This window comes from Chrysemys picta, chromosome 23 (genome assembly GCF_011386835.1).
Source record: "Chrysemys picta bellii isolate R12L10 chromosome 23, ASM1138683v2, whole genome shotgun sequence".
Lineage (NCBI taxonomy): Eukaryota > Metazoa > Chordata > Testudines > Emydidae > Chrysemys > Chrysemys picta.
In genome coordinates, this window is record NC_088813.1 from 11,789,640 (window position 1) to 11,801,995 (window position 12,356).

The following is a 12,356-nucleotide window of genomic DNA, read 5'->3' on the forward strand; positions in this document are numbered from 1 at the left end:
CTATTTCCATGTTGATTTCTTCCTAAACAAATGGGTATTTATAAAAAATATGGTTTTTAGCCAAAATATTTAAGGCCTCAATCCATATTACAAAGATTCAGACTTTAGTTTGTTGATATGGAAAGCATCTTAAACTTGGTTAGCACTAATACGTGCACTATTTATTGCAGGTAGCTTCTCCATAAACAGGAATTTAAACAAAGCAACACCAACAGCCCTGAGGCCAGACACCACTCTACTGTTGCCAAATAAGCTGTTTCCAAATACATTTTCCCCACAACACTTACTTGGGTGGACACAAGACATCTTCAAGGAACTCTTCAATCTTGTTCACATCTGTTTTCACTTCACCATTGTAGGTAATAAAGGGTGGATGAGTCCCTGGAGCCAAGTTCTGAAGGTCTGCTGGTTTCCTATGGTGCAATGCAAATGTGATACAAAACAATTTTAAAAGGAACAAGCGAGCACAGTACAGCCATGATCCCAGCTATCAATGCTACCTCTGATCACAGAGGTACTGCCTGAGGCCAAGCTCCGCGTGCCAGCTCTGCCCCCCCAGTAGAGTTAACAAGTGGTGCAACAGTGCTTTCAGTAAGCAACAGCATATGAAAGGGAGTTCAATGCCTTGCAATTTCATGAGAATTACACTAGTAAAGTTTTTAATCTCAATGTATTTGTGGTACTTCAAAATGTGCTTTAATTCCTAATTAGCTGTTTTCAGATCTCCTTTGTAGGAATAGTAGAATACAGTAGAACCTCAGAGTTATGAGCACCTCAGGAATGAAATGTTTGTAACTCGGAACAAACCATTATGGTGGTTGTTTCAAAAGTTTACAACAAAACATTCACTTAATACAGCTTTGAAACTTTACTGTGCAGAAGAAAAATGCTGCTTTTAACCATTCTAATTTAAATGAAACGAGCACAAGAACAGTTTCCTTACCTTATCATTTTTTTTAAACTTTCCCTTCATATTTTTAGTAGTTTACGCTTAATACAGTACTGTACTGTATTTGCAGTTTCGGTTTTTGTTTGTTTTTGGGTCTCTGCTGCTGCCTGATTGCGTACTTCCGGTTCCAAATGAGGTGGGTGGTTGACTGGTCAGTTCGTAACTCTGATGTTTAACTCTGAGGTTCTACTATATATAGTTGTTTTGAGATGTTTAGGGTTGTAATTTCTTTCCTCACCTTCAGATCTGTTTTACCCTCAATGTATGTTGGTACATGGGGCAACCTGCATAGAACCTGTCTGCATCCCTAATACCTCTACTTCTCCACATCCAAATTTTTCCTAATGGATATAAATTAAACCAGAAATAAATTAAAACACCACACATGCCATTCTTTGCCAGCAAAAAAGCCATGCAGTAAGGAGAAAAATGTGCCCTACTATCAATCTAAGAATAGGAGGTGATTTTTTTCTCCAAGTAAATATTGAGGAAAATAAGATTTTCCTGGAAAGAACCATGGACATGGGGTGAGAAGAGGAGGATATCACTGACTGGCACAGTCGTAAGTACTTGGATTCTATAGGGATGAGCAAGGCATCAAGTTAAATGCTTCAATGTCTCTAAATTAAGTCTTTATAAAAAGACATTTGGTGACACCTCTTGCTTTCTGGGGTGTCTACCCACAATGTCTTTCATGCCGTATTTCTTGTCAAGCCTAGTCTATTTTATGGGCACTTGGCTGCTGCTCCTTTTCCCTTAGTTGGTAGTGGTGTACTGGTGACAGCATGCGACATTGCAGGCACGCATCTAAAAGCTATGTGCCAGCTACACGTGCATCCGCCCACTCACATTCATTCTGACTTGCGTAATTTATTCCTTTCAACACAAGGTGTGTTTGCACATCTGCTATTTCATTTGTAGCATCAGACATAGGGAAGCAGAGGGACATTTAATGTTTGAGTGCAGAAGTTGAGAAGTTCAGGCAGGGGATGGGAATAAAGGATGCAGGCTCTGAATCCAAAGTGTTATCTAAAAATAGCTCCCTTCAAATTCTCTCCTATAAGAAACACCCATTGAATTCAATACTTGCATGCTGGTGTGACAGTCTTAACTCAAACAGGAATTTCCATACTATGTGTCAACTCTTCATCAGTCTTCTAGCGGAAGTTAAATCCTGGACTGAAGCCAGTGATTCTTTATGGTCCACAATAGTTTCTTTGGCAAGCATAAATAGGAATTTGAGGTTATATTCATGCTCTAGATGATTTTAGGGTGCAATCTATAGCATGATTCTCAAATTAAAACCCTTGTCCATACTGATCAGTGAAACTATGCTAGCAGCAGTAAGTGGAAAGAAGATTGTTTCAAACTGGTGTGGAGAAGCACAGAGGTGCATAGATAACACCTTTAAATTTAGTTAATCAAGCATACCTATAGTTACCAGTTAGTACTGCAGCAATCTGAGACTGTAAATTCCTACAGAATTAAAAAGACATGCTAGGATTTCATTCCCTGGCTACCGCACAAACCCTTTAACAGAGGAAGTAGCAATAGCAATAAAAAGGCTCTAATGCTTTGGCAGACGTACACAGAATCATTTGGCCTTGTGCTATAAGCATCCCTATGAATTACATGCAGCTAAAATTACATGCAAAACTAAACTTCATTGTCAGTCCTCAAGCACCTCAGTGTTAAGATTAACACCCACTTTGAGTCTGGTGGCGGTTTAGTAAAGATGGCAGAAGTCAGATATTGAGGCAAGTGTGGCAATTTTCATTTTCCAAGTAGTTCTCACTCATTGCAGAGTGCCATTAATATTTGCCCTTTGCCCCCCCATTGTTCTATGCCAGAGGGCTCTGCGAGTCAGTTCATACCTTAACCTTGTATTAAAATACAGCTCTGTACACCCGCAACAACTGCGGGAAGTCATCACGGCTCCCTTCCAATTTTGCACATCGACTAGATAACATTCCTTTTCGGGAATTTCTATTTTAAACAAATGCAGCCAAAACCACAGTGCTTGCAATAATGCTATCAAGGAGAAGGTTTAATGTCAGAAACAGACAAGGCTTCACACTAATGAAATATCAAAGGGGAAGGTTTCTACATGATTTCAAATGACATTAGTTTATTAGCTGCACTGTGTCCTTAAAACTGACATGAAAACAAAAGCATATGTGGAATAATGTATAGACACCTGTGCAGTATAGAATATTGGCTCAACAAAGCACGTTACACCCAAGGTGCTCAAAGCACTTTACAAATAAAACCTCAAATGCTGTGATGTTTGCCTCCTTCCATTTTACAAACGAGGTAACAGGCAACGAGTTTAAGGTCCAAGTTAGCCAGCACAGATCCGGGAATCGAATGCAGGAGTTATGACCCCCAGTTTGCTATGCTAACCATTAGTTCATGCTTATCTTACAAGCCACAACCTCAAACACTATTTGATTATCTCTGGGTACGTCTAACACTGCAGCTGACAGCATGCTTCCCAGCTCGGGCAGACAGACATGCACTAGCTCTGCTTGAGCTAGTGCGCCTAAGAGAGCAGGGTAGCTGGGTGCAGTATGGGTAGTGGCTCAGGCTAACTGTACCTGGTGTTCTAGGCAAGTTTGTACTCCGGCAACTCACTGGTGCTGCTGTCTGTGCTATACCTGGCTGCACTGTTTTCAGTGCACTCGCTTGAGCAGAGATGGCAGGTCTGTCTACCTGAGCTGGGAAGCACCTTCCCAGCTGCAACTAGAGGTACCCTATGAAAGCAGTGGCATGTCCTTAAAAGAACTATCAGACTCTTCTCAGGCCACATGGCCTGCCTTCACTCCTTTGATGTTCAGAATAAGAGGTCAATGGTGTGCTTAAAAAGCTGTATCCCAGAAATGACAGAAAACAGTTTGGTTATAAATGGCTTGACTGGATAGCAAGGTGGCCTAGTATTAGCCCTTATATGAAAATTGGTTTAGTATATATTGTGCCTAGGGGCTGCAACAGAAACCTTTAAAAAATTATTTTGTCTCTTTCATTGAGCTTCTAAAAAGTCACCATATTGATTTCTACTTTGATTTGCAGGTGTGGGCTATATGAAGTTTACAGCTCAGATCTATGTTAGAGCTTGTCTATATGGAGCCTTACTCTGCACCAGCTGGGATGCAACTTCTAATGAGCACCAATGTGTTGCACACTAACTGGCCCATGTGTTTGAAACAGGACTACATTAATGCGCATAAGCAAACTTTTAGCATGCACTAGCAGGGTCCACGTGGGCCAATTAGAATTTACACCCCAGCTGGTGCAGACTAAAGCACAGCGTAGACAAGCCCTTATTAAGAGCAATTTGTCCATTTAATTATCTGGTGACAACAACTGAAATCAAGTCTGGCTATTTACCACACTTTAGGAAAGTAACCTTGTCTGCACTCGAAGGTTAACATGGACTACGGTAGGTGTGAATTTAAAGCACAAAAACGGCTCCTAATCGTGTTCAAGGGCTTGTCTTCACTACCCATCTGGATCGGCGGGTAGAAATCGATCTCTCAGGGATCGAATTATCGCGTCTCATCAGGATGTGACAATCGATCCCCGAATCGATGCGCGTACTCCACCAGCGCAGGTAGGAGTAAGCGCCATTGATGGGGGAGCCGCAGCAGTCGATTTGCCGCTGTCCTCACAGGGGGGTAAGGCGGCTCGGATATGTCGAATTCAGCTACGCTATTCGCATAGCTGAATTTGCGTATCTTAAATCAATCCCCCCCCCCCCCGCCCTCCAGTGTAGACCTAGCCTACGTGTAGACACTTATTCCAGAACTCTTGCTTCAGAATAACTGTCCACACACGGAGTTAATCAGGAACAACTCTCTGTGTATACAAGCCCTTAAAGTTGAATAGCATAGTAAAGGCCGGGGCAGTGGGTTAGCATGATTGAGTAGTGTTTGTCTGACACATGCTGAAGCAAATCTCCAAGCAGCACTGGTATAAATACATTAGTAAAAAGGAAACCTTCCCCCACCTTACACAGGCTATTGAAGGCGTTATTTTATGTATGGGCAGTCCTTGAATGTTTAGGGGTGGAGGTTAATTATGGATTGGGTGTCAGTTTTATAAATTTGAAGAACAGTTTAAAAATCGAATCTCAAAGGTATAAACGAATGCTCCCAAACAGGATTTCTAAATGAAATTGAACACATGCTTGCCTTGAATTTTATTACAAGATTAACAGTTTTTACACTGCAGCCATGCTCCAGTCATCAGAACAAATTAAATTTCTGCACATAAAAAGTTGTGTTACTGAAAAGGGAAAGAATAGAGCCTCTGTCTTTGCACAGAAGAAAGAAATGTATGGCCTCACTGAAATGCTGGCATGTCTCATTTAATTCAGTCTGTGTGCATATTTTCTCTTGTGCCCCTAGTAACTAATAGTTGAACTGAGAACTGCCAAATATTCTTTTGTTTGAACAGTACTATATTTAACACAATTTAGGAAAGGAAAATACACATCATACAAAGTAAATCAAATGAAAGACAGTTTTTCTGGTGTGTCCCAAAGTTACTTGTTTGTGAACTTTTGTACCAAACCATGACCTGCTAAGACAACCACAGAATTGAATTAGAGCTCCCGTAGATCTTTCATTTAAGGCCAAACACTGACCTTACAGTGTCAAAAATTAGTTACTGCAAACTAGGCCTGCTATTGTACACAAATTGTATTGTACTGCCAAGCAAGAGGATGGTTTGCAAGTATACCCACAATTTCTAGGTTAGTGAGATAAATTAATGAGTGAAAAGTTCTTAGCACCTAACTTTCACAACAAGTTTGTGGCTCTCCATAATGGGACAAAACAGGGGTAGCAAAGTTTGGAAAGTGAAGCTTAAGAATATGTACAGCATGTTAAACTTGGGGGGGGGGGGGGGGAAGAGTATAAAAGAGCATATGATAGTCATTGAATGCTGTATTCCTGGAAGCCATTCCTAATGGCACTATTATGAATATGGAGACAAATGCAAGCACCCATTCTTATCTTGGTAAATGGTAGAAAACTTCCATGTAAATAAGGCTACAATTTAATCAAAACATTCAACTACTCTTATGTGCCATGTGGCACTACTGCTAGGCATTTGGTAATCCAGGCACACAGATCAACAAGTTAACAGCAAAATATGCATTTCTGTAGCCTTATTTTGAACATTTTTTTAACGCAAAGGTTTAACTTGATAGCCCACCTCTATTCAAGATTTTAATTACTTGTAGTGACTGCAGATGTGTCCCTCTATCACAGAGCACACATCCATCACTATAAGGTCAGGTACAAAACAAAATTCCAGCTGCTTTACTCTAATCCTATTTCTCAGTTTTGAATCTACTTCACATTTTTTCCCCTAAATCAAAACCTAGAGAACTAGAAGGAAAGACTTATTAGGATGGAGACAGAATACTTTAAACCTCTTGCAATCAAGTTAAACCGGAAATTTCTTTCCATTAATGCCCAGATGTGAAGGGTATAGAAAAACAATGCAATCTGAACAGAAATCTTTTGCATTTCTAATTACGCATCTGACATGAGTAGAAGTGACCCAGATGCTTATAAATACATAATGATTCTATTAACACGGTCCTCTAATTTTTTTCCCCCAGAAGTTGCACTGGGTTTTTAAAGTATGCAATCAATAAAAGCAATGGGAACCCAGAGCTAAAACCCTGTAGAAGTCTATGGTCTGTTTTGGAGGGTCTGCAAGCCACACAAAATTAAATGGAAGATTCAGTACAAGTTTGTGTGAGTTGGAAGCAACACCCATGTTTCCAAAGAAATCCTATCCAGCCCAAAGAACTTTATAACATTGCTACAAATGACTTTTCTTTTAAATGTGTCCTGTCTCATGGCTGCATAGAGGAAAGTGAATACCTACACTGGATTACCAGTATGGAGTTAACCTCAATCTGTGGTGCTAAAAGGTTTCTGTTCCAATTCTGGCAATATTAACAAAAGCCAAAGCAAACTAGTTGGTTATTAGAAATAAAGTTCAGGATGTCTCATGCTGGCCTCCTTTTGCCAGACTTTTTTAAAAAGCTCTGACAGCAATATCCATGTATTTCTTTGGTTTTACTTTTAGGCAAACAATATATTATGTTCTTTACTCCCAATAGAAAAAATTAAGTCTGTAATTAATATTAAAGTCTAGAATGCCATAGGCTTTCCCTTCTTCTGCCACTTCAAAGTTAGCCAAATTAATAAACATTTGTTTTCAACTCAGATTAGTTTTTATGACAAAACTTACTTTGTGCCACATACTAAAACAAAGCTCTACTGAACTTAACATTAGGTAACCCAGTGGTCAGAGCCAAGGCCTGGGAAATCAGGATACCTGGTTTTGTTTCTGGCTCTGCCATCATTTGGTTCTGCATGTCCTTTGAGCTAGTAATTTCATTTCTGCACTATAGTTTCTCCATCTATAAATGGGCATAGATTGATATAGCCCTGATATTTGTAAAGTGCTATATAAGAGAAGACTATATTACATTGGATTTCTACTCATTCTCCTATTGGGAAAGTGTTTCTCCTACCAATGCAAGTTTGTGAAAAATGCCATCTTTGTTTTTATTATGTGATGATAGCAAGGCTTATCTTAGAGATCTGAAAAGGAGGATTCAAAGTTGTCCCCCACAATCTGCAATTACCCAAAACTCATGGGTAGTTTGCCTGTAGGTCAGATAATCTTTAGGATCCATCCAATGATTCTTCATTTGGCAAAATTCCTTTGCAATGAATTATGAAGCAATTCTTATTTGTACAACACCATATGTAAACAACTAAGTTATGCAGTAAGAGTACATTATAAAATCATTAACAACCAGACACAATCCAAGTGCAAGGGCCATTCCATACTGGCTTCTTTTTCTGAATTATAGATTTTCATAATCTTTCATTACTGATTGTGCTGCATATTTATTATCCCACAATACAATTAGCCATTGAAAGTGAGTATTGTAAGAGACTAACTTATTAGTATGTTCTTTAAAGAAACTGGATAGGAAAAATTCATCTGTTCTAGGAAATATTAAGGGTGTGTACCTGGTGACAAAATATTTTTTAATTATACTGAGTGATTTCCTGTGTGGTATGTATAGAAAGCCCTTCCAACTTTCACGGTCACCCAATACAAATGTTCAGGTATGCTGGAAATCTAAGGAAGCTATAACCACATTGATTGTGTATCGGGGGTAGCCGTGTTATTCTGTATCCACAAAAACAACAAGGAGTCCGGTGGCACCTTAAAGACAAACAGATTTATTTGTGTATAAGCTTTCGTGGGTAAAAAACCTCACTTCTTCAGATTCATGGCGTGAAAATTACAGATGCAGGCATTATATAATGACACATGAAGAGAAGGGAGTTACCTCACAAGTGGAGAGCCAGTGTTGACAGGGCAAATTCGATCAGGGTGGATGTAGTCCACTCCCAATAATAAATGAGGTGTCAATTCCAGGAGAGGCAAAGCTGCTTTTGTAATGAGACAGCCACTCCCAGTCCCTATTCAAGCCCAAATTAATGGTGTTAAAGTTGCAAATGAATTTTAGTTCTGCTGTTTCTCTTTGAAGTCTGTTTCTGAAGTTTTTTTGTTCAAGTATAGCTACTTTTAAATCTGTTATAGAACCTCCAGGGAGATTGAAGTTTTCTCCTACTGGCTTTTGTATGTTACCATTCCTGATGTCCGATTTGTGTCCATTTATTCTTGTGTGTGTCATTGATCATATAATTCCCACTAAGATATACTCCATTCACCCCTTGTTAATAAGAGCCAGGAATATATAAAGTGATCTGTGTGACATAATATACTTTATTTTGTATCCTATTTACAGCATACACTACAGATGACTTTTGGCAAGCAAGTGCATATTTCTCTCCTAGCTCACAGATACAATATTTGATTCTAGGTTACTGTCCTGCGTTTCGTCTCACTCTAACCAGAATTGCGTTGAGCCACTCATACTAAAAGGACAATGCCTTTGAGGTTCAGGGCATTAAAGATATTAACTCAACCGGGGATGAAGCTGCAAAAAAAGGAAACTTTGCTGAAAATTTGCCAAGAGCTACATTTTGTGTGTGTCATGTGTGATAATTTAGTCATACACATACAATTCAGTGTCTCACACAGGAATACGGTTGGCCTGTTAATGAAGCATTGATCATCTAAGCCTTTGTGCATGGCAAAAGTTTTCCAGATAAATAATCAAGCAAACATAGCACATTAAAAATAAAATACGGAAGTTACTGGGGTGTTGAGACCAATCTCCACATCTCAGAAAGGTCAGTAAATATAGGAATTTGTTCATAACGGCAAGAGATTGAATCTGCTTCTCAAACTGTGTCTGGATTATAAGCCAGTTATCTATAGTCCCTGTTTAAATCAGTGTCCTATGTTACTTGTCCAGTTAAGGCAGCATCCACTAACATGTCTTCCCATGAGTTAGCTTTACAGAAGCCATCACTGGACATTACATTATTGAAAGCCAGCTTTAAACAGATGTGAGAACTCAAATCGGGCAAGACCTTGCAACCATCATGCAGTGACACACACCGTCAAATAAGTATTCGACCGTAAGTGCTTTAGAGAATATACCCGTGGCCCGGTGATTGCAGTAAGAAGTCAGTCATGTTTGAAATAAGATGTACCTAAGTAAAATTTGGAAGCCTTAGACCTACACACATCGGATTGAGAAATGAAACTACTGTACATTTGGCAGAGAAACAATGTTTCTTACCTCTTCAAGTCAACGGTTGTGACACTAAACACTACTCCCTTGAGCCACAGAATCATGAAGAGTCTCTGGGAAAAGGGACAGTTCCCTATGCTTTCACCATCACTGCCAGCCTGTGAAAGAGAAACAGGTCATTAATATCAAAGGGTACCAGTAGGTGCACCATCCATTCTAGGTCTCACACACACACACAAACACACCATTACTGGAAGCTCCTGAAATAAAAGCAGAGACTCAGTAGTAAGGTCTATGACTAAGTTTTACTCATCATGTCGGCCCCATGGCGGTATTACACAGCACTCAACTCCCAGAGTCTCATCCTGACTAGCACTGGGTTCAGAGTAAAGGCTGCGAAGGATTCTCTGGGAGCAGTCCTTTGGCTGTTCCAAAGTCCTGCTCAGGTACCTGGATGGATATCTTCAGGCTATTACCATACAATCCCCAACAGAGGGGATTCCTCAGCATGTTTTAAATGAAAATTTCTATAATTGTTGAGTTTACCATCCTTCTTAGTATAGTGCATGAAAAACAGATTTAAAAACGGTATTAAAAATATTTCTATTAGACATCGGTCTTTCATTTTATCCTTTAACCCTCTGTGGCAGGGAGCACTCCCAATCCTATTGCACTTAAATGGCTAGTGGTAGAACTTCTAGATTGGCTACATTGGGGATTGAATGTACACGCTGAAGTATTATTTGTATTCAAGAATATCCTACAGAGTGTTAGGTGCTGTCCACACAGGTAAGGCAAAATTCCTGTTCCAAGGAGCTTGCCATCTAAGATAAGCAACATATGAAGGATGGGAATAGAGGGATAAGCCATACCATCAAAATGATATATTCTGCTTCCCAGCTTCCCCTCTAACTCACCAAGGTTAGTAGTTTAATTTCTCACAGGGGCCATGGTAGAAACAGATATTGACGATAAGGGAGTTGCTTTATGAGTCAGTTTCCATGTGAAAGGCTGTCTCAAACACAAGGTTTCAGTTTGAATCCAACACAGACTGGTAGCGATTGAAAGTTATCACCTGATGGCTGGTCAGTCGCCTGCATAAAACCACGTTGGGGGGTGATGGTCTCAGTCTCATTTACAAAGGACAGATGTTTATCTCACAAAACCATCAGAACAAATGGAACCCCAACTGACTTCCTCAAAGGGGGGGGGGAGAGAAGAGAAGAGAACTGTATAAGCCATTGACGTTGAACCCTCTCGCCCCAGAAGTCACAGTGAGGAACAAACAGGGCAGGGAGGAGAAATTGCATTGCTGCTGCTTAAGCAATATATGCATTTTAATCTCACAAGGGTATACAAGACTTTCTACTCTCCCTCCCATCTGGCAGGGCAGCACCATGCAAACCTCTGCTCTCCCATATGCTGGTGATGTGACTTATAAATACATTCAGGAGTGTAAGAGGATAGTGTGCATTAAAAAGGAGCATGAGAGATTCACTTGCCACACACATCTCCATCCTAAATAAGATGCCAACAATGGGAAAAGCTGCAGCTATAACTCTTAAAATCCTAGCTCTTGCCCGGGCACTGGTTTGTTGTGCTCCCAATGACTCAAATGAAATAAGCAGCGAGGGATCATTAAGAAGAGGTATGAAATGCATGCCTCCTCTGGGAGTATAAACTTGGATGCCTGCATCTGCTTTGTTTGTTGCCAAGTTGCTTTTTATTGGTCAGTTGTTGTGACCAATGTACAATGATTCTTTGCAACAAAGGCAGGACTGGCATTTTAGTAGAGATGTGAATTATACTGAGGTTTTGCATACTTATAAAACTGACTAACCTATTTGCTTCTCATTTCCTTCAATGACTGTGTATGGATATTTTTAAACAGTTTTTGATGTACATAAAAATAGCTCATCTTTCAAGTTTTAGATGATTCAAGAGCTTTTTAACATTAAGTGGCAACTAAACTTCTTCTCGGGAACACATCTTTTGATGGCAACATTCCAACAGATAATTCTATGTTGACCTTTCCACTTATTTCCCTTCTTTTGGGGTGAATTGCTATAGTAATGTTCTACCCCATTTCTGCTACCCCTCATCGAGTGAGTAGTACTGCAGTCAGCCAATTTCAACTAGTGACTGTGCATCTCGATTATACTGTGGATCTTCTGAGGAAAGGCAAGACTCACTATCTGCAGTCATAAGTGACATCATGGTAAGACTATCTTCATCCATACATCACAGGAACAATTTTCATACAGACAGTATTTTAGCACAACAAGGATCCATTGCATGATCACAATAAGGCACTCCACAGCAGCATGCAATGATTTCGTCTCATGATTGCTTTGCTAGGACAATGAATTTATGCACATACATACAGCTTAAGTAATGTTACATTTTTAGTGGTCTCTAGAAAAATTCCCAGACAAGAGAGACAAGGTTAGAAACAAATCTATTAAAACATTTGAACTTTGTAGTTAAACATTGAAAAGTCAGGTAATTAGAACACTGGACCAGAAGTACAAGAAAGAAAACCCTAAGTGTTAAAAAGTCTAGAAGTAATTTTAAGGTTTCATTATCAATCTTAGGGATTTCTGGTCACTAAATTCCTTTATTTGTAAGGTAAGAAACAGAAGTACATCTAAAGTTCACCATTAGAAGTATTCGTTTTTTAAATTTGAAAAAGTTTTATCC

At 39.5% G+C, this 12,356-nt stretch overlaps 1 protein-coding gene across 2 annotated transcripts in view; it reads right to left on the minus strand.

The window, feature by feature from the left end:
• CLIC4 (chloride intracellular channel 4) overlaps positions 1-12,356 on the minus strand; it is a 58,041-nt gene that overhangs the window by 17,794 nt on the left and 27,891 nt on the right. The window contains exons 1-3 of one of the 2 annotated variants that reach the window (XM_042844700.2): positions 10,732-10,848; positions 9,705-9,814; positions 288-413 (exon numbers count right to left, since the gene is read on the minus strand). In XM_042844700.2, coding sequence (XP_042700634.1) covers positions 288-413; positions 9,705-9,814; positions 10,732-10,791 — 296 coding nt within the window. In that variant the 5' untranslated portion in view covers positions 10,792-10,848. Of the gene's footprint in view, positions 1-287; positions 414-9,704; positions 9,815-10,731; positions 10,849-12,356 lie in introns of those variants that run through there. The other variant, XM_005302063.5, reaches the window with a different exon arrangement.